The following is a 23,246-nucleotide window of genomic DNA, read 5'->3' on the forward strand; positions in this document are numbered from 1 at the left end:
TATTTTATTTTATTTTATTTTATTTTATTTTATTTTATTTTATTTTAATCACAGGTCATTGACTTGTATCCCAGCCTTAGCTCCCTTCTTTCCCTCCCAATCCCACCCTCCCTCATCTCCTCCCTGCCCCTTTCCAAGTCCACCAATAGGGGAGGTCCTCCTTCCCTTCCATCTGACCTAAGCCTATCAGGTATCTTCAGGCTTTAATGTTGAAGATATTGAACTGGCTTCAATGTTCTTATCTGTGGAGCCTTGAACTTTTCAATTAAAAAAAATTCAGAATTATTAAATTTTTATATTATAAAATTATTGCTCTTATAAGAATCTAAAGACATACCAGGACATACTTAAGTAGACTCAGCATGATCACATACAAAAACAAGTTCCACTAGCATCTTGATAAAAGCATACTGTTTCATTCACTTCACATTCCCCCGCAGCTACTATTGACAAGAAACTGGGGTCAGAGGAAGATCAGGCTGAAAACTTTACTTACTAATACCAAGTGGCTTTGGCTTTTCACATGCTGTGTCCAGACTTTACCAGGGAAGAATATTATAGAGAAAACACTTCATTACATATGCCCTTAAAATGCTGGATATATATAAAGTTTTTTTCTCTGCCTTAAACTAGGTTTGTGCCTGTCAAGTACGATCTACAGGAAAAATGTATGCCTGCAAAAAACTAGAAAAAAAAAGAATAAAGAAGAGGAAAAGTGAAGCTCTGGCTCTAAATGAGAAAAAGATCTTAGAAAAATTGCATAGTAGATTTGTAGTAAGTATCTTTTTACTCATGTTATCAGTTACTTTTGTTGCTGTGATAAAAACATCTGTCCAAAGCAACTGAAGGGATACAGTCTATTATGTCAGACAAGACATGTCATCCAGAGTATACAGTGACGGGTCACATTGTATCTACAGTCAGGAAACAGAGATATGAATGTTGATTTCAACTTCTTTTCTCTGTTCAGTATGGGACCCCAGGCCACGGGATGGTGTCTCCAGGGTTCAGGGTAGGTTTTCCCACTCAGCCAAACCTTTCTGGAAACAGTCCCAGACCCAGAAGTTTGTCTTCTAAGTGGTTCTAGAGCCTGTGAAGATGACAAAACTTAACCGTATATTGTTTCAGTCATCTCATTTTGGTCATCAGTCCTGTTGTAAACTCTGACTCAAGTTATGGACTCAGGTGCTGTTTTTCTTCACTGAGTTTTTGTGGAGTTTTTCTGTCCCCTATTGGAAATAGTTTGATTTTGTAATTATGTCCCTCTAATTTAGGCTTGGCAGGCATAGGGCAATGCTGATCCTGCTGTTGTAATGCTGTCTACCATACCATGCTGTCAAGTGTTCATACCTTGATGATTCTGGATAAGTGTTTTTTCTTCCCCTTGTAATAGCCAGGCTTATGTGTTAGCTGCCTCATCATCAGCTCTGGCCCATCAGCATGGTGACTTTGATGTACTTAAAGTTTCTTTTTTTAAGTCCTTCTAAAGTGAGCCTTTTCTTCTCTCTGATCTCAGTCTATTTCCCATCCTTTAATTCTTTCTTCCTTTTTTCCTCCCTCCCTCCTTCTTCCCTCCCTCCCTCCCTTCCTTCCTTCCTTCCTTCTTTCCTTCCTTCCTTCCTTCCTTCCTTCCTTCCTTCCTTCCTGTCTTTCTTTCTCTTTTCTTTCTTGCTCTCTTTCCATCTTTCTTTCTCTTTCTTTCTTGCTCTTTTTCCTTCTTTCTCTCTTTCTTTCTTGCTCTCTTTCCTTCTTTCTTTCTCTTTTTTCTTTCTTTCTTTCTTTCCCTCCCTCTTTCCCTCCCTCCCTCCCTTCCTTCTTTCTTTCTTTTTCTATGCCTGAAGTATTTGCCACTGGACCCTCAACTACCATACTCCAATTATCAGCTCTTTCAAATTTCACCCTCAGTATTGCAGGTAAGAACCAAAGATGGAGTGGACTGGTGTGATCCCAGGTTGTAGGCTGTGTGTTGTATAGTGTAGTTTTTCCACTCCTATGTAACTCTTTTGAAGTATAAAGACTGGTTAAGACAGAGGATGAACAATGGTTATACAATGATTTTTAGTGTTAAAATTTATTTCCACGGAGTCATTTATTTCTTGGTATCAAGGTTATCTGCTTTGTAGAGACAGATGTTTTAAACCAGCACCTCTTCATAACCAGCATCTGTGTCTAGTAACATGGGTCTATGTGTTTACTACATTTTACATGGAGTTAAATGACAGTCTTTAATAAAAACACATTCATCTTAGAGCTGCTTAAACATATTGTACTACCTTGAAGCATAGAAACCTCAAATTTACCTTTACGAGAGGGATGTAAGTAGTTATGGCTTATGACAAAACAAAAATTTGTTCCTATATTTTTGGCTTCTTCCAAAGTACCTAGACATATTTTATCTGTCATTTTGTGTGTGTGTGTGTGTGTGTGTGTGTGTGTGTGTGTTTCCTGTTTACAGTTAATTGTTAGCAGGTTCTGACCTATCCTTAAGTCCTGGGTAAGGGTTCCCACTACGTCCTCATCTATGCAATCACATACTCTCCTGATTTCTCACTTCTCTCTGCACTTGCCCATTGCAGTTTCTTCTACATAAAGCAATAAATTATGGAGGAGTTAAAATTTTCTACACTTTCCTACTCAAACTGTTCTTTGGTCGTTTTCACACTGAGAGTAGAATCGAACTCTGTTCCAGCCTCTCAGGCACCGAGCCCCCAGGCTCTTACAGCCTCTTCCACCCTGCTTCTGAAGATGTCCCATTAGGCCTGGGAGCTGGATGTGCCCTGTATCTGGAATATGGCTACTACCTTTGCTCATTCTTGAATATCACTGTCTGCATTAGTCACTCTGTGCTTCACTGTTTGATGTTTACAGAATAGAAAATCAGAACCCTTTGGTGTTTTGTTCTCCACTGAGTCCTGGAATCTAGATCAAGGCTGGCATGACAAATGGTTCTCAAGATTATTTTACTATGCATTAAGTGTATATGGGATGGATATTTCTTTGCAGGAGGAAAGAGAGTAAGGGTCTTTGTTTTTAGAAGCATAAATTAGAAATAACATGCAGTTTAACTCTGGTCCAACAAATGTAAACTGATGATGAAGGTGGACAGCAGGTGTGCTGTGGATACTTTATCCCACCCTCCTCATTCTCAACCCTCTTTCCTCTATTTGCAACTTTTTCTCTCCTAGGGTTTAATAAAAAATGTTGACCAAGTTGTATTTATTCCAGAAATGAAAATCAGTTAATGCACTCAATCACATTACTAGAATAAAGGAGGAAAACCATATGGTCATTACAGTAGTTGCAAGGAATGCTTTTATTAAAATCCAAGTTTGATTAATGACTAAGAGCTCAAAGAAGGCTGAAAAGATGGCTCAGCCATTAAAGGCTAGCTTACAACCAAAGTGTCAGAGCTCTAAGCAAGCTAGCTTTATTTTGTAGCCCTCATAGTATATCATGTAGAGCTATTGGACCCCTCCCCCATGACTAGGACACCCACTCTCACTATCTCTACATAACATGATATTGGAAATTGTAACCAGTGCAATAAAATAAAGGAAAGGAGTTAGGGTTAAGTTAGGATTAGGATTATAGCTAGAGAAAGAAGTAAAGGAATAAAAGATTCTCTTTATTTTTGAACAATGTAGCTATATGTGGAGACAATCCTAGACTTTCTATATAACTAACCTAGGATTTAACTAAATGTCAGTAAGTGAATCAGCCAGAAGCAGTAGGAGAAGAGAAAGAGAGAAAAAGAGAGAGAGCGAGCATATGAACTTGTGAGTACACACCAAGTACATGTCTATGTACATGCTTCCAGAGGCCAGAGGAGGAAGTTGAATATCTTCCTTTATTACCCTTCACCTTATTTTCTTGAGTCAGAGTTTCTGACTAAACCTGAAATTTGCTGGTTTGTTTGTTGTTTGTTTTTTTCCAGCTAGGATAACTGACTAGCAAGCTCCTTTCTCCCACCTCATGACTGGGATTTCAGGTATTCTGGCCACACCCAGCTTTTTTTTTTTTTTTTAAATGGGATCAAAACTCAGGTTTTCATGCCAATACAGCAAGCACTCTTAACCATTGAACAGTCTCCCCAGTCTAGAAATGAAAAGTTTATTGATAACATTTATAATAGGATCAAGAACCATCGCAGTCTAGGAAAAGATTTTACAAAATATGCAGGAATGCTATGCTTAGAACTGTGAGAAGCTATTATAAGAAATTAAAGAATGCCTCAACAGACGGGGAGCATGTTCCCAGACTGGATGATTCAGTGTTTCGAAGATACTGGTTCTTCTCAGTTGATCTAGAGATTAAATGACTTAAGTCTAATCATGATCAAAATCCCAACACGGTGGGTACATGTGTGCGTGTGTACATTTGTGTTTGAGTTTTCAAACAAGACAGTAAAAAGGTGAGCAGATCTTATCAGGATTTGGGAATGAAGCTCTGTTAGAGTACTTGTCTGACAGATATAAGGCACTAAGTCCAACTAATAGGAAAATGAGAAAGAGGAGGAGTAATATTATTTTCAACCAGGCGCACCTGTAATCCCAATTACTCAGAGAACTGAGGCATGAGGACCATTTGATCCTAGGAGCTCAGAGCCAGCCTTGGAAAATCTCTCAAAAAACAAAACAAAGCAAAACAAAAGGATAAAGATATTTCACAAAAAAAAGGTTCAACTGACTAATGAATATATGAAAAAGTATGAGGAGTATTCATTGCAAATTAAAAACAGTTTTACAGTTCAAGGCTGGCTATATAGTGAGTTGGAAATCAACCTAGGGTACATAGTGAGACCCAGGCATCCAAAACCAAGGATTGGGGATTTGGTTCAGCATCACAAAAAGAAACAACATAATCAAAAGCCATTATACCTTGACCATCATGACTCAAACTCAAAAGATCAACACTACCAAATGTTGGAGGAGTATGGAGCAGCAAGATCTTGCCAGCACTACCGAATGCAGGTGCTTTAGAAGTTCTCAGTGTTACACAGTTAGACCATAGGGTGGAGAAACGAATATCCCAACTACTCTACTTACTTTCCATGCAGAACTGCGTGGGATTTTTGCTAAGTAAAGGTCCATATGATGTATGTGGTGTGTACTTCTATGAAGCACATAATGTTTTGGTATTCTAATTATAAACCTAATAAATAATTTGGGTTGTTAGTAAATGGAGTAAGTCAGCAGTGAACAAGCAGATTTTTTTTTTATATTGCTTTTTTTTTTATGATGCTGTTGTCTTTAGGTTAGTTTAGCCTACTCTTATGAAACCAAGGATGCCTTGTGTTTGGTGCTAACCATTATGAATGGAGGGGATTTGAAGTACCACATTTACAACCTGGGCAATCCTGGCTTTGAGGAGCCGAGAGCTGTGTTCTATGCTGCAGAGCTGTGCTGTGGTTTGGAAGATTTACAGAGGGAAAGAATTGTATACAGGTAAGAACAGTGCGACATGACAGAGCCTGTGAGTGTTGGAGCCTATTCACATAAGTCCTGGCTTCCAGAGAGTTTTCTTTGGTTCATACTGGCTGTCATGGAAAGGGAAAGGGAAAACAGGGAGGCTTTGGGTGGCATTTTGAGGGGAAGGGGGGTTGTCCCTTAAACTTTAGGACCCAGCTAGTCAGAAGTGTACCTTGGTTTCCTTCTTAATTTATTTGTACTCTTCTAAGAAATTCTCTTTTTTTTTTTTGATACAATTTCTTCCTTCAAGCTGATCAAATGGACAGTGTAAGCATGAAAAAGCTTTTTTTTCAGAATTCTGAGATATTTGACAGCTCTGATAAAGACATTCATAATGTTCCAAGAAAAAAAAAAACAGAATCAAGTTTATTTAAAACATTTTATTTGCAATTTAGAATTCATTAGGAAAATCAAATTAAGCTGGAGGTCGTGCACACCTTTAATCCTAGCACTTGGGAGGTAGAGGCAGGCAGACCTTTGTGAGTCCTAGTCTGAGTCTGGTCTACAGAGTGAGTTGCAGAATAGTCATAGTCACACAGAGAAACCCTGTCTCAAAAAACCTAAATAAATAATAAAATTAAGCTTTGTGGTTAGAATTAGCTTAGTACAATCAGTATATTAAAAATTTGGAAAAAAAAATCATCTCTCTTAGATATTGGGGATTTTATACAGTGAATCACATTTTGATCACTTTCCCTGGGCACTTTTGTTTTCCCTTCCTGAGATTCAACTGCCAATCAATCCCTAATGAGAAATTATTTCCTCAAAAAAAAAAAATAGCGTGTGTGCATTTATACATGTGTGCATGTTTGCAGAATCACATGCATGAAAGAGTCCAAGTACAGCTTTGGGTGTCAGTTTTCAAATTTTAGCTTGTTTGAGGTAGGGTCTCTTGTTTGCTGCAGTACATCACTTGCTGGCCTGTGAGCTTCTGGACATTGTCTTGTCTCTGCCTCTCATCTCATTATAGGAACACTTGGATTATAGATGCACACTATATCACTGTGGGTTTTGGATATTTGGTTCAAACACAGGACCCCATGTAAATCTTCCCAGCCTCTTGAAAGAATTCCTAACTTTGTGCTTTTTAAAAATGAATTCCAGAGGGGCCTGTGTATCTCTTGCTCGTCTTCCCCACTCAGTTGGTCATCACTTTACTCTGGAATATTTCCTATTTCTTTCTTTTTTGAGACAGGGTTTCTCTGTGTAGCCTTGGCTATCCTAGACTTGCTTTGTAGACCAGTCTGGCCTCAAACTCTCAGAGATCTGCCTGCCTCTGCCTCCCTGAGTGCTGGGATTACAAGTGTGCACCACTGTGCCCCATACACTGGAATATTTTCAGCAGTCTCTATTTTCCATGGTGAGCAGTTTAGTCTATGTCTTTCTCTTGTCAGCCAACTGACAGTGGCTTGAATTTGCCTCCATATTGCCTGTGTTGCCCTAGTACATTTTCCAGAAGATCCTGTCAAGGCACGTTTAAATGCAGATCTGACCCTACTGCATCTTCCTCTGGTATAGGACCCTTATTTACCAGGTGTTCAGACCCTTTATGATACAGTTTCTTACTAACTTCTCTAGCCTTGTTTCCTGATGACCCATACTTGATCCCTCAGCCCTTGTTATTCAAGTGCATTTGTGGTTTCCAGAACATCTAAGAAGTCTTTAGAACTTTAGCTTTGGCATTATGTTCCTCTGTGGATGACTTTTTCATGGCAGTCTGTCTTCCTGTCAATATGAGAACCTCTGTTCAACTTTCTTGAGTTATTCCAGTAATGCCTCTCTCTTAGTCACTGTACTATTGCTATGAAGAGACATAATGATCAAGGCAACTCATCATGTAGGCTGGCACTGGAACAGTAGCTGAGAGCTACATTCTAATCTGGAAGCAGAGAGACAGAGAGAGACTAGGCCTGCCATGGACTTTTGAAACCTCAAGCCTACCCCTACTGACACACTTCTTCCAAGAAGACTACACTTCCTAATCCTTCTACCAAAGGGTTCCACTCCCTGGTGACTAAGCTTTCAAATATATGAGCCTATGGGGGCATTCTTGTTCAAACCACCACATCCTTTCCTTCCTGGGAGCATGAGCGCTGTCCTTCCAGCATCCTTATAGTGCTATGGAGGGCAGTTCTCAATCTAGAGTTGGTCACACCAGACTGTGAGCTTCTCCAGAGTCCCTGCTCTTGTTCATGCTATAATGATGGACCTTCATTTTTTTTCTCTACCTTATATATTTTATAACAAATTGTCTCCTACAGACCAGACACTAGCACTGCAGAGGAGCTGATACAGCCTGACCTTCAGTCACTGAACAAGGGGAAGATTACTGCCCTGACCATGATTCTCTAGAGACAAAGGTGCCACATCTGAATTGAGGATGCCTTGTTTGCTGTTATTTAGAGGTCACACTGATTTGGGGATCAAATCTGGAGGGCGTTGGATTCTGGTTTACTCACAGAGTAAATCAGGTTTACAAGGGACTTCACCCTGCTTGCCTTCAACCTCAAGGTGAATTCCTGAGTTGCCTGGAGGAGTCTCATTTTCTTAATCTTTTAATGTCTAGTGCCATTCAGGCAACACCGTGGAGAAAGTATGATTGGGGCATTTCCATGGGAGCTCCTTCTGTATCCATGGTACTTACTTTCAGTGGTGTCCCAATTGTTTTGTGAATGAATGACTTTTAGCTTCTAAAATGGCTCCCTCTAGTATGCCTCAAGGAAAAGAGTTTTGTTATTTTTAATGTTTTCATTCCTGTTTATAGAGGATGCCACCCATCGATTTTTATTAAACCATATACTAGAGACATGAGATTTGTTTTAAAAAATATTTTATTTATTAAATATTTATACAGTATTCTGCCTGCACATGTGCCTGCAGGCCAGAAGAGGAAACCAGATCTCATTATAGATGGTTATGAGCCACCATGTGGTTGCTGAGAATTGAAATCAGGATCTTTGGAAGAACAGCCTGTATGTACCCTTAGCCTCTGAGCCATCTCTCTAGCCTGAGATTTGTTTTGTTTTGGTTTCATTTGGTTTTTTCAAGATAGGCTTTCTCTGTGTAGCCTTGGAGTCCTGTACTCACTTTGCAGACCAGGCTGGCCTTGAACTCATAGCCTGCCTCTGCCTCCCTGAGTATTGGAATTAAAGTCACGTGCTACCAGACCTGGCTTATTTTGTTTTGTTGAGATAGGGTCTCACTATGTAGCCTTGGTTGCCCTGGAACTTGCTATGTAGACAAAGCTGGTCTCAAAATCATAGAGATCTTCCTGCTTCCACCTCTGTTGGGATTATAGTTGTGCAGCACCACTAAAGATAAACTTTATTAAAACTATGAGCTAGAGAGACAATTTGGTTTAAAAAGTTTGAATTGTCAGCACTCTGAAGATCAGAAAAAAGGAAGAACTATGTGAGGAACATGGCAGGGCTTCAATTAATTCTTTTTAGTTAGAATTGAGAGCCTAAGGGAGGGAGCACACAGCCAGGATGATGCCTGGCTTCAAGCAGGTTTTATAGCATGGTTGAGTCTGCCAAGGTGAGCCTTGTTCTTTCCATACATTTGCTTGAGTCAACTTGTGAGAATTCCCAGGAGTCCTGCTTTTAATGAGGCTGGGCAATGGGAGGAGAACGATGGACTCAACCAGGATAAAAGGGCTTCTTGAGCATTCTGACAGAAGTAATTGGGGGCCTTCTAAGGCCTATGCTGTGTCTCTTGATTTGTATCTTATTTTTGTAGATGAAAGATGAGGACATTGGGAGAAGCCATAGTGAAGTAAGGGCGTTTTATCTCACATTTTACTGGAGTACCCCATTGTAATGGAAGTTTTGGTTTCTTTGTATGTTATGTAAATATGTTTTTGTTTTAATCCCAAGTATGGGATTTTAGTTGGGCTATGTTTGGGATATGTTCTTTGCCAACTGGTAATGGCCTTCTACATTGCTACACAGAGAGGGATATGGTCTAGGACTCTTGAGTATAAATATGAGAGCAAGAAAATGATGGTATGATGTTCGACGGAGGCATTCTGTATGGCATTCAGTGTTGGCATATGACATGTAGCAGTTTGGAGAGACCAGAGACGGTATGGTGATTTGGAGCAGGCAGACAGAAACACTTCAGGGTGCAGTGGCATGGAGGAGCCTGCTAGTTGCATCTGTGGCTGATGGAGATGGGTAAAGAGCCCTAAAAGAACCCCACTGACCCTAAATAGCCAGGAGACATAAAGTGGTCTAGGACCCATTTCCCCAGTAACCTTTTTTGTCTCCTACTTAAGGTTGTGGAGTTGGTGGAAGGGAGGTAGAAGCCTAAACACCTCAAATAAAGTAGAGTTTTAAAACAGACTGCTACAGATGGCTCTCCACTATACTCTGTCTTTTTCTTTTTTTTCTCTTGTGTGTGTTCAAACAAGAAGTCAACAAAGGTGCTCAGCTCAAGATTGTTCAAGACTGCTGTCAGGCAGTGAGGCTGTTGTAATATTGATAGGCTCTTGGGGTTAGTTCTAATGCTCCTCCTCAAGATCTGGTTACACCTATTCTTGTTTTGTATACCTGCCTAGAACATACCTGATTGGTTGATTAAATGGACTATACCTGGGCAGGGCAGAATGAGATAGGCATGGCTAAAGTTCTCAGGCTTAGAGAAAAGGAGAATCAAGGAAAACAAACCAATGGGAAGAGAGGAGGACACCATGGTGTGTAAGTGTGGAAAGGAAACCACTTGGGCTGGGAGGAAAGACTCCAATAATGGCATGAAAAGGCCCAGATGAAGAATACAAGCAAATTCCGCGGGATTATGGATGGAAGGTAGACCACATGAGGAGGATTAAGGTGGATGGCATTGGATGGGGCCTGGGAGATGGACGGTGAGGATATTGAGACAGTGTAAGTGAAATATCTGCCTAGCCCAAATAAAGCAATTATAAAATCTCACAAGTGTCTGAGTCTTATTATTTGTGATAACGGTTTAAATAATCATAAGGCTAGTAATAAACATTATATAGCCCAACACTTTTTTTTTCATCTTTACTACAGCAATAGGCACAAACAATATGCTGCCCAGGCCTGCAAGTGCAAAAAGGACCCTGGCAACAAAGGCTTGCTTGTATGATCCTTCAGCTGTTATAGTTGGTTTAATAACTCAAATTAGCACTGCCTTGTAACATACTATTTAGAATATTTGGTAGAAAACAAAAAGCAAGTGAATCAAATCAAGTTGTGCAAAAACATTTCTCTCCCTTCCCCCCACCTTTCATTTCTGTCGATTGTCTGTTACACAGGCAAGGTTTCAAACCTTCATAGAGATTCACCTGCCTCTGCCTCCCAAGTGCTGGGAGTAAAGGCATGTGCCCCACCACCTGGTGCAAAAATGTTTTTTAATTTAAAAAGGCAACTTTCATTTAAAATAAAACAAAAAATTACAAAGCAAGTAAGTACGTTTGTCTAGCTCAGTTCTTCACTCTCACACTCTTACCAGACATTCCTGTTGCCCACTGTTATGCAAATGTTACTACAGGTATGCTTTTGAAGGGTTGGAGGATATATCATGTCCCTGGACTCTTCCTCTCCAGTTCTCTGCTTCCTGCTGACCCTGAGATGAACAGCTGCTTTGTCATATACTCTTTCCACCATGATGTTATTTGTCATCAAAGTCCCAAAAGCAATGAAGCCAGTTTCTATGGCTTTATTGTTGTCTGACTTGAGGTCAAATTCACATGAAATAATTATATTGCTTTAAAAAAAAACATTTTAAAATCTGGAAAATATAAGTCTTTAAACTTTGTTCTTTTTATCTACTTTTTGGCCATTCTGACAGGTCTGTATTTCCATACAAAATGAGAATCAGCTTGTTGGTTTCTAGAAAAGAAACGAGATTGCTTGCTAACTATTTCTTTGTATCTGTATATGTGTTGATGAAGGTGACTTCCTGAACACAGGATTCTATGGGCTATCCTAGGGTCTCTTTTATTACTTCCATTGTTCAGTCCCAATATTTTATAGTTTTCTGTGCCTGCACCTTATGTTTTGTTTTACTAAATTTGTTCTTAAGAGTTTTATTATTATCATACTGTTTCCAAGTGCATCTGTTTTTTTAACTTTATTTTTGGATTTTTTTTTTTTTTGTTATAGTTTAGTCTTGACTTGTAGTTTCAATGGACTATTCTATTTTACTTGTTATTAAGTAAGTTGCAGACCATGAGATTTCATCTACTAAGAATGTGGTAGTTGTAAGCAATTCAGAGAAAATGCTTTTATACAGTTACCAAAGAAGTGAATGTTTAGCTTTTCATTGGATTTCTTTGTCTTGTGAATGAATTGTGGATTGAAAAGCAAATGACACTTTCTCCACTGTAAGAAGAAGGGTGTTGATCATGGAGGCATATGCTTGTAATCCCAGCATTTCGGGAGGCTGAGTTAGGAGGACAGGGTGTTTGAGAGCAGTCTGGTCTATAATGTAAGACTCTGCCTTTAAAGAGCAAAACAAAAGGAAGAGGAAAGGGTAGGTACAGTTGGACTTACAGATTTTCCAGTGGTGAGTTGGTCAAATAGGCCTTTAGGAAGTATAGATGACTGCTGTCACATGAGATTGATTTATCAGTAGCCAGATGTATCTCTTAACTGCATGGGCATACTCTGGCAAACACATAGTACAGCCGCCCAAAGCTCATACCCCGCTGATGGAGCAGTGATGGAGCAGGGCAGTGACACTGAATGAAGACACCTGTTAGAATTTATAGTGAGTAGTTTAAAAGAAAGACTATGGATTTTTTTTTTTTTGTCCTTTCTGAAACTTGTAAGGCTAAGGAAAGAATAGTTGTAAAAAAATGTTTATAAGAACTGCTATGAACAAAGCTGGGCATAATGACTCACACTTTTAATCCTAGCGCTCAGGGAGGCAGAGGCAGGTGGATAACTGAATTTGAGGCTAGCCTAGTCTGCAAAATGAGTGTAGGACAGCCAAGGCTATGTAGAGAAACCCTGTTTCAAAAAAATGAAAAAAAAAAAAAAAAACACCACACACAAAAGAAAACAACAACAAAACAAACAACAACCAAAAAACACCAAAAACTCTTGTATGAACTGTATTGTTTTAGGTTAGAATTTCTGCCTCTTACTATATAGTTGTCTATATACTATTGTTCTTTATAATAGAAAGGCGTTGGGCTATATATTATTTATTATTAGCCCTAAGATTTTCACAGTGATATTATTTAACCCACTATCACAAATAACAAGACACAGACACCTGTTAGATTTATGATTGTCTTATTTACCTCGGGCTGGGCAGATATTTCACTTACACTGTCTCAATAGCCTCACCATCCATCTTGTCAGTCACCATCCAATGCCACCTGCCTTAATCCTCCTCAGTTGGACTACCTTTTACCCATAATTTCACGGTACTTGCTTTTATTCTTTATCTGGGGCTTTCCATGCCATCATTGGAGTCCTTTCTCCAGTCCCACATGGTTCCTTCTCTAGGCTAACACATCCTGACATCCTCCTTCCTCCTCTCTTCCAATCTGTTTGCTTCCTCAAAAATCCCAGGGAACCAGCCTACCCCATTCTGCCCTACCCAGGTATAGGCTGTTTAATCAACCAGTCAGGTATGTCTTAGGCAAGTTTACACTAACAAGGATGGGTGTATCTGGAGGGCAGTAACCAGATCTTCAGGGCCAGTAATTAGCATTAGATCAACCTTCAACAATATACAATATGATTTGAACATCTCTAATTCAAATATCTGAAATTTGAAATGATAATAAATCCAACACACATGCACACATACACTCTCAGTAGTATATGAGTATATGCTTATGTGTATATGAATGCATATGTATGTGTGGATATATATTCACATATGTACACATGCATGTGGAGGCCCAAAATTGACACTGGTTTTCTTTCTTGATCACTCTCTATTGTAGCAGGGTCTAGATGAATTCAGAACTCACTGGTTCCAGTTAGTCTAGCTAACCATTTTGCCCTAGGGAGAGACATCTTGACTCTGCCTCTTGAGTTCTGGAATTACAGGCTGCTGCCATTTCTGTGTACCTTTGATATTCGTTCTGAATGTCTGAACTCTAGTCTTCAGGCTTATGTGGTAAACACTTGATTCACTGAGCCATCTTTCTAGCCCTCAAAACTTTTGAGAATAGTTATCCTAAGTAGAAAATATACACTGGACCTCATGTGATAAGTCACAATCACAGCCCTCAGGTGCAAGGCTGAAGATGTGGCTCACTGGCAGAATGCTTACCTAGCATGTATGAGGCTCTGCACTCAGTCTACAGTGCCCCATTCAAGTGCATGTACACTAAGAATAGTGTGAAAATTGTCTTCAGGCTATGTGTACAATATATATATAAGAAACATAAAAGACTGTTTATATCTTAGTCTGTTCCCAAAGCATCTTATGTATGTAAACTATTTCAAAATCTGAAATCCGAGAGTGCTTTTGTTCCAAATATTTCAAATAAGGGATACTTAACTTATACTAGGAAGTAAACTCATTTCTTCTTCTACTTCTTCTCTTCTTCTAGATTTATTTATTATGTGTACAGTGCTCTGTCTGCATATACACGTGCACTCCAGAAAAGGGCATTAGATCACATTAAATGGTTGTGAGCCACCATGTGTTTACTGGGAATTAAACTCAGTACCAGTGGAAGACCAGTCACTCCTCTTAACCTCTGAACATCTCTCCAGCCCAAACCATTTCTTGAGTTGCTTTCAAAGGCAACTCAGCATTTTGGGAAATGGACTCTGACTAACACCAACTTACTTTAAAGTTCACTGAATCCAAGTTTCTTAAATCAAGATCACTTAGCACTCATGGCAGTGGGGGCTGCAGCAATGGCTCAGCAGTTATGATTGCTTGCTGCTTTTACAGAAGACCTCAGTTCAGATCCCAGTACCTACATCAGGCAGTTCACAAATGCCCATGGCTTCAGGACATAGACACACATATATATGCATAAATCATAAATAGAAATAAAAAATAAATTTTAAAGAACTCCTCATGGCAATTAGCCAGTTAGTGCCTCTTTGTCCTCCTTTCCTCTCTTAACCCAGCCAGGAGCACAGCTCTTCCATGTGCATGTTGGTATCTAGAAGACTGGTTATGTGGGCAATAGAATAATTTTCTGGTAATAGTATAAGCAAAGTAAAGATCTATTGACATCCACAAAAGAGGAAGCAGATGAACTTCTGGAAAGGAGCATGTAGTAGGAGTGAAGAGCTCTCTCACAGTATTTGAAAAGAAGATTGTTAGAATTCATTGGGTAAGATACCTGTCTGTGGCTCATATTTGGATAGTTGGGCAGAGATCTTATTATTTTGCTTAAAAATAAGTGTCATATGTGAGTTGTGTCTTCTTGGGATAGTATTACCTATGCAGTGCTCCTTGGGCTACTAGGGTCAAACTCCCACTGATCTGAGCCTGCTCCTTGATATGCAGAGCTCTTTGCAGTAGTGTCACCACCGTTCTCCCTAAGACAGATTGCAGCGAGGGCTTCTTAAGGTTAACTTGTTTGGGTCTTGCTGGAAGGTGAATAGTGATTAGGTCATCACTATTCAACCCAAAAGGAGCCAAGAGAGTGCATCCAGTAAACCCTTTACAGTTGAGGGGCTAGAATGGCCTAACTACCAACAAGGGCATAGCATATCTTCTCTTAATGTGTCCAGTGTTCTCTTTGCTATATGTTGTACCCAATCTCGTGGGCAGTTTGAAAAGCTATTTATTTTCACCAAAAGCCTAGAAAAATAAAGTTTATGAGGGAAGGTTTGAGAAACAGCTCTTAGTGGTCTAATAACCTGGTGTTTACTTAAAACATTTCCAATATCATAGCTCATCTCCTAGTATGTGTCTAGTATGATGCCACTTAATTTTGTAACACCTCAAGTGTATTGCCTTGTCTGTACTTACTCTGGAGAATCTTTGTGAAATGGCTAGAGATAGAGCATATATGGATCACAGTCATGACATAGAGTGGGTATTCAGTGACAGTTGGCTAATGTTACTACTTTGTGTTGGGCATATCTAGAGTATGGATCATGGTATGTCAGAGAACATTTTAGATTTCAGATTTTGCCTAGTTTTCAGCATGTATTATTGCAACAATTATTGTTCTGGTTTAGCTTCTGTCACTGTGATAAACTCCTCTGATGAATACCTCAGGGAAGAATAAGATTTGGCTTACACTTCCATGTTACAGTCCATCATTGACAGAAGTCAGGGCAGGAACTGAACAGGAACTTGAAAGCAGGAGCTGAAACAGAGACTGTAGAGAAATGTTTACTGGCTCACTTTTCCTCGCTTGCTCAGCTAACATGTTTATATAACCCAAGCCTACCTTTCAGGGCTAGCACCACCCATAGTGGGCTGGGTCCTCCTACATCAATTATTAATTAAGAAGATACCTTATACTAGGGCAGTAGTGATGTATGGCTTTAATCTCAGAATTTGGGAGGTAGAGACAAGCAAATCTTTTTGAGTTCAAGGCCAGCCTGATCTACAGAGTACATTCCAGGACAGCCAGGACTACATAGAGAAATCCTGTCTCAAAAACCTAAAATTAAATTTAAAAGAAGTTACGTTATAGTCATGGCACAGCTAATCTGACGGGGGCAATCCTCAATTGAGGCTCCCTCTCTCCAGGTGACTGGTGTCTAGTTGGTGAAAATGAACCAGTACAGTTATTTTGTGAAATACCTACAGTATTTCTCCTGTCAGAAATATTTTCAGTTGCTCATAAAGCTGATTGTACAGAGGGCCAGGCACAGGGCTAGCTTCTTATACTTAAATATCTGTAGATCACCAAGGACCAGGCAGAAATGTACATCTTAGTCAGTAGGACTTAGGGTAGGCTGAAAATTTTCATCATAACTAGGGCCATGGTGATGGCAGGCCACATTTGAGTTAGAGAGGTTTGAATGGAGTCCTCTGAGACATCTGAGATGGGGGCTTGACTGGAAAGGATAGAAAATCCATGGAATTTTCCATGTCAAGAATAGTTTAGTTTTTGGTAGTGTTTAATAGGGTTTTTAATTACCAAATGGATGGAGGGAAAAACAAACAAAAAAAAATCTTCACTATTCTTGTACCTAGAGAATGAATGAATATGTGCCCACTGGAAAATAGCCCCTGCCAGGAGCTCCTGCCAGGCCACATGGTTTTCCTATGTACTCTCTCCCCTGGCCCTTCTGCCCTGACAGCAGTGAAATCCACTATGAGTCTCCTGAGCAGATGGCACCTTAACAGAGACCAGCTGCCTGTTGATGGCAGGTGCTCACTTTGTACCTCTGGGGTTTTCTTGTATTGTTCCTCTGTCTCATCTTGCTGCTGTAGCATTATTTCTAGGGTATTGTCTTGCACTGCTGGCTTCAGACTTTTTTTCATATGTTCTAGTGATGTGTCCACAGATTGACAGAGGTACTTAGGGTAGCTGGATTGTTCTCAAATATGAAGTCATTTTACATTCAACATATGAATGGTGCTTGCTGGGTGAATTTTTTTTTTTATAGGCATACCTCATCGTGACTAGCAGTGTAGAATTTTTGTAGAATTCTTGAGCTGCCTGTAGTTGTATCTAATAACTTGGATTGTTCACAGAGGGTGGTTTTACTTTCTGCCCTTCTACCTCATGCTTTTTGCCATCATGATATCTGGGCTTTTTCTTCTCAATGCTCAGGAGCTATAGCACTGACTTTCTGTTGTTTCTTTCCTTATAGAGACCTAAAGCCAGAGAATATCCTCCTTGATGATCATGGTAAGTGAAGAGAGCCTTTCATGCTTTTGCGTAGACTTGTCAGAGGGACACATATACTTGAAAGCTAATGTGGACATAACTGGTTAATAATGCAGACTAGAAACAATAACTAAAAGAAACTCTTTGGGATGTTTTTTTTTAAACCCAAATCTTTATTGTATTATTGTATAGAAAGACATATATATATATATATATTTTAAAAATCCCCCCAAAGATGCTCTTCTCTCATTTCCCCATCTTCCTCTTCCACGCCTCTGATATAAAGAATGTCATTACACCTTATTAGAACTTCACGCAGATGTCCAGACAAAGCCCCATCTATGTATTCTTCTGTATTTGCAAGCTGCATGTTCATGTAGCCATCTACAGAGACCAGGTAACCCTTGTATTCCATTCCCCATCACTGGCTTTCCTGTCAGCCCATCGAGAAAAGGCTTAGGATTGAGGGGTAAATTCATTGCAAACACCTGGGAGCACTGCACCCCACTAACCACCGACCCCACCGCTGCCGGCCCCTCGTGACTGGAGCAGCTGCTGCTAGCCCAAGCTGACTAAACACTAAGTGAAAATCTGGGATGTATTGTTTAAAAACAAAACAAAGCAGATGACCTGTATTTGCCACTGTATAGCAGTCACCTGTATTTGCATAAAAGCAGAGATGCCATATGTTAATGATGGATGTTTTGAAATAGGTGAAAATAAACTCAAAGTAAGTATTTTCCCTCTTGGTTTTTTTCTGTTGACCCATATTTGGTTTTTAATTTTATTTCTCTAAACTTTGCATACTGCCCTCTGTTCTGTCCCCTTTTCATATATCACTTGTTAGAATGCTGTTGTGGGGGCTGTGTGGTGGTAGATTGAGGACTGGCCCTGTAGTCATCTTGTCAGCATCATGGATGCCTCTAACCTTGGTATCCTATTACTAGGATGCTGGTTATGTTTACACTAACTAGGTCAGTAATATTGAGAAGGAGTTTCTCTCTAGTATTCTTAGTACATAAAAGGATAAAAGTATCTTCCTGTATAATACAGAACATGAGAAGAGAGCTGGAGTTATTGATACAAAGAATAGGCCCGTGTGGCTGAGTACTGAAGGGTTTCCTCCTGCCACTGTTTTCTGCCCGTTACCTAACTTATGTACTAACTCCATGAAGAGGAAAGGTACTGGAAATTTCATTTTATGGAATGCTTAAGAAGTAACTTGGCTAGGTTGTATCTGTAGCATCCAACTTTAAGCCTGTGATTTGTGCTGCGATTTGCTGCACTGCTATTTAGAGTTGGCATGGAAGTTTCTTTAAAAGAGGGAGAAAGGGAGAAGACACATTATATTGTAGGACATTGAGTAGTGTACTAGGTGTGTTATTAGGGTGAATCTAAGTCCTTTGACAGGTGTCCTTGAAAAAACATTTTCTTTAATTTGTTACTTTCATAGGTATTTAGCAAACATTTTATACCCTCCTATACACAAAACATTTGTATATTGGTTGTTAAAAGGAAATAATAAATATGGTACCTCTGTTTTTAATCTGGTAGTTATCTGCTGTTAAAGGGCTTCTTCAAGTATAAATGTAATTTCTTAATGTTAGTGAAACTCAGTGAGCTTTATAAAATTTCACCACACATGTAAAGGTTTTAGATACTGCTTTTTTAAATACTTTTTTGTGTGTTTTGTATTACTGAGGATGGAATATAGAGCCTTGTATATTCTAGGCAAGTGTTCTATTACTGAGCTATACCCCGAGCCCTCATCAATACTTTTTAGATGGACTTTGCCTCCCAGTTATAATTATTACTAAAATGTTATTTCTCATAATGATCTGTACATTGTGTATGAACATGTACAGGACACATCCGAATTTCAGATCTTGGTCTAGCTCTGGAAGTCCCAGAAGGGGAGATGATTCGAGGAAGAGTAGGTACTGTTGGCTACATGGGTAAGTGAAAGATGACTTTTCTTACACAATATAATCTGATACAGTTGAATAAAAGTTCCCCTCCCCCTGCTCTTCCCAGTTCCTCCTTACCTCTTCTCCAATAGTCCTAGGTGACCACTGTGAAGAGTAGTTCAACCTTGGTAAGGGCTCATGACCCACAGGTTGAGAACCATCTTATTCTATCCTGCTAAGTGTCCCAGTGCTTCAGAACCTAAGGAGAAAATTAGCTTCTAATTTACTTTAATAGTATGAACCTTATTAAACCATAACAATATTGTAGATTAAAACACATTTTAAAGTATTTGTATTACATTTATTTATTATTTTGTATATGTATGTGTACAAATGAGCATGCCAGGGAGCACATGGGGAAATCAGAGGACAACTCAAGTGAGTCAGTTCTCTTCTTTCACAAAACTCAAGTAGTCAGACTTTATGGAAGCACTTTTATCCATTGAGCCATATTGCTAGCCCCTGAAATAGCATTTAATAAAGCTAATTATCACTGTGATACTTTATATACAATACAACAGTCACATTCTTTCGGACTGAAAACAATGAGTAGGTGTAAATTTAATTTGAAAAGAACAAGTTGTTGTTGTTGTTGTTGTTGTTTGTTTTTCCCCCAGGGGGAAGCTGGGCATGGTGGCATATGGGATCTAGGTGTGTGCTACCACACCTTTAATAGACATCTCCCCATACCTCCCATAGACCAGGCTGGCCTCCAATTCAGAGATCCATCTGCCTCTGCCTCCAGAGCGCCAGGGTTAAAGGCTGTGCCACCACATCTTGTTTCTTTCCCCTCCTTTTCTTTTCTTATACAATATAATCTGAATACAGTTGAATACATGTTCCCCTCCCCCTGCTCCTCCCAGTTCCTTCCTGCCTCCTCTTTCATCCACAGGAGATAAGAACAGGGATGGGGGCCATGGAAAGACTGCAAAGATAAGGCTGGGGAATTGGGCCTGGGGGGACAGAGTTAAGAGACATCTTTTTTAAATATATTAATTACAGTTTATTTATTTTGTATCCCAGCTGTAGCCCCCTCCTTTATTCCCTCCCAATCCTACCCTCTTTCCCACAGCTCCTCCCATGCCCCTCTCCAAGTTTACTGATAGGGGAGGTCCTCTTCTCCTTCCATTTGACCCTAGCTTATCAGGAAGAGACATCTTTATAAAGCAGCTAATAATACAGCTACATTTTAACAGAGGAATATGGACCATAAGTAAAAACTACAATTGCAACTATAAACATATGTAGTTTTTCAGTTATAAAAATTAAGGAACTTGTGTGCATGTGCTCCCCCTCTCTGCTTTCTCTGCTTTGGTTTTTTTTCCCCCTTCTCTCCTCTCTCTCTTCTCTTGTACTCTCTCTGCCTTGGTTTCACTCCTGGGGGTTCCTACCATGTTTCTTTCTCTCCCCCCTCTTATCTCCATACAATAAATCTCTTATATAAAAAAATTAATGAAATCTAATTTACAAAATAATTGGGGAAACAGAGGCTAGAAAAATATTCCAATACCTGAGTTATCTGTGTAGCAACATTTGAGCCCATGAGTGCTTAGCCCATGAGTTATAATGACAACTGATATGACTTCCCTAAAGAATAGTTGCTTCCTAACATAAACACCATTACTTTAAAATGTTATGCAATGTTAAAATTTCACCCAGTGTCTTAGTAAATATTGAAGGTCTAGAGCAGTGGTTCTCAACCTTCCTAATGCTACAGTCCTTTAATACATGCTGGGGTGACCCCAACGATAATTATTTCTGTTCCTACTTTATAACTGTAATTTTGCTACTCTTAAGAGTCACAATGTAAAGATTTGTATTTTCTGATGGTTCTAGGTGACCACTGAAAGAGTAGTTCAATCTTGCTAAGGGTCACAACCCACAGGTTGAGAACCACTGATCTATAGGGTCTTTCTTTCCTAAGAAAGAAAGCAGCCCTCTTTCTTTCTTTTTTCTTTCCTTCCTTTGTTCCTTTCTTCTTTTTTATCTTGCTTTGTTTGTTTGTTTGTTTGTTTGTTTGTTTGTTTGTTTGTTAAGACAGAGTTTCTCTGCTTAGCCCTTGCTGTCCTGGAACTCACTCTGTAGACCAGGTTGGCCTCTGCCTCCCTAGTACTGGGATTGAATACATGTGTCACCATCACCAGGCTTCTGCAGCCCTCTTTCTAAAATGAGGAGCAGTACCCATAGAGAGTTTTAAGTTTATGTGGTTGTGTGAGTTCAGAGTCAAGCAAGGCCACAAGTCTCCTTATGCAGCTAGTATCCCATGCATTGTGGACATACAAGCCTTACCCACCTGATCCCTGGGAAATTAATCATGTTCAGAATATTCCAAAAATAAAGGGCACGGTGGGTCTTTTAGATCCTGACATCCCCCGCCTTGTAGGTTTTTCTGGTTTCTTCTGACTTGGGAAGAGATGACTCTTAAGGCACCCATAGGAACATTCCAGTGGAGGGAGTACCCCCAGGAGGCAAGCTTTCTCTCCATACCATTTCACCATATTACACATCCTGCAGCAAGCAAGTTTATCCAGTATAGATACACAGACACAGCCTCAGTTATCCTTTACATACCAAAGAACCCAGCTCTTTGAAGTATATAATTCAGTGGATATTAGTCCTACAAAGTTGTGTATCCATCATTGCTCATTACTGTTACTCTATCTAATTTCCTCACTTCAGATTTAATGAGCTGATAGCAACTACTCCCTACTCATTACTCCCTATTCATTTCTACTCCCAGGTCTATCAACCATGAATTTATGTTCAGTCTCTGAATTTGTATATTCTACATATTTCATATAAATATAATCATATGATCTTTGGCTTTTTATGATGTTTTTATTTTGTGGAGTGGGGGGGGGCTTTGTGTGTATGGGTGGCCTTAGATGTCCTGGAACCAGCTCTGTAGACCACTCTGGCCTTGAATTCACAGATATCTGCCTGCCTCTCCTGGGATTAGAGGCATGTGCCATCACTTCCCGGCTGTGATTATTTTTTTTTTAACTTAGCATATATTTAAGTTCTTATGTCATGTTAACTTAATGTATTACTTGGAATTAATTATAAGAATTTTTAAAACCAAAATTTAATTAAAATTTTTTGTATTTGTTATGTAGCTCCAGAAATCATCAATAATGAAAAGTATACATTTAGTCCTGATTGGTGGGGACTTGGCTGTGTGATATATGAAATGATTGCAGGTCATTCTCCATTCAAAAAATATAAAGAGAAAGTCACCCGGGAGGAACTGGAAAGAAGAGTGAAGAATGAGACTGAGGAGTACTCTAAGACGTTTTCAGAGGATGCCAAGTCTATCTGCAGTATGGTAGGTCAAGTTCCAGAGGCAGGGAAAGAATTAACTCACTTCTGGCTCTTTTGATGGTGTAGAGGGCAGTAGTTAAGTAGGTAGGCATCCTTCAGAAGCAGGACAGCCAACCACTTCCCAGCTTAAAAGCCCTCGTCTAACAGCAAGTCCCAGGTACCAGTGATCTCAACCAGGCCTCTCAGTAACCTACCTTCTTCCTGGTACTCTTGCCTAGAATTTCATTTTAGGCAGACAATAAGAGCTGTTCAAATTTCTCAGCCCAGACTTGAGAAATGACTGGTCAACTAGAACAAAACAGAGGAAAATTTCTGTAGTGATGGTATTGAAAGGAAGAATAGTGCCAAATTACTGTGTTTTCAGAAAACAGCTGCTGAGTCTTGTTCATTGACTCATTTTATAATGAAATTCAATATAAAACTAATTTCTAATATATTTTAAAAAGGGATGATAGTGTCTGCCAATTTCTTTTTCTTTAAATCATGACAGGCACTTGAAGGCATAGTTGGGCCAAGCTGACACAGACCTTACAGATTTGATTATTGTATTAGGGCCTTCACCATCCATGTGTCACAATGTCAGAGAGCAAGTCCTAACCCATAGTCACCGAACAATCCAAAAGCAGTTGGGTGCCATTTGCCCTCAGCTTCTTCCCACCAACTGCTGGTTATCTACACATTAAAATATTTTAGTCACTTGCTTACCTTAAAATGGTACCTATAGGCTTTTATTTTTTCTTT

The 23,246-nt window shown here is 39.5% G+C and overlaps 1 protein-coding gene and 1 pseudogene across 5 annotated transcripts in view; one reads left to right on the forward strand and one right to left on the reverse strand.

The window, feature by feature from the left end:
- Grk4 (G protein-coupled receptor kinase 4) overlaps positions 1-23,246 on the forward strand; it is a 63,645-nt gene that overhangs the window by 30,606 nt on the left and 9,793 nt on the right. For 3 of the 5 annotated variants that reach the window (XM_055624101.1, XM_055624100.1, XM_055624104.1), the window contains 5 exons: positions 634-774; positions 5,254-5,444; positions 17,201-17,238; positions 19,083-19,172; positions 22,301-22,509. In XM_055624101.1, the coding sequence (XP_055480076.1) occupies positions 634-774; positions 5,254-5,444; positions 17,201-17,238; positions 19,083-19,172; positions 22,301-22,509 (669 nt within the window). Of the gene's footprint in view, positions 1-633; positions 775-1,841; positions 1,914-5,253; positions 5,445-17,200; positions 17,239-19,082; positions 19,173-22,300; positions 22,510-23,246 lie in introns of all 5 variants that reach the window. The other 2 variants (XM_055624099.1, XM_055624103.1) reach the window with 1 other exon arrangement.
- LOC129688935 (small nuclear ribonucleoprotein F-like) lies at positions 17,435-17,696 on the reverse strand (annotated as a pseudogene).

The sequence above is a fragment of the Psammomys obesus genome, unplaced genomic scaffold (assembly GCF_907164565.1).
Source record: "Psammomys obesus unplaced genomic scaffold, mPsaObe1.curated_primary_1811, whole genome shotgun sequence".
Taxonomy (NCBI): domain Eukaryota; kingdom Metazoa; phylum Chordata; class Mammalia; order Rodentia; family Muridae; genus Psammomys; species Psammomys obesus.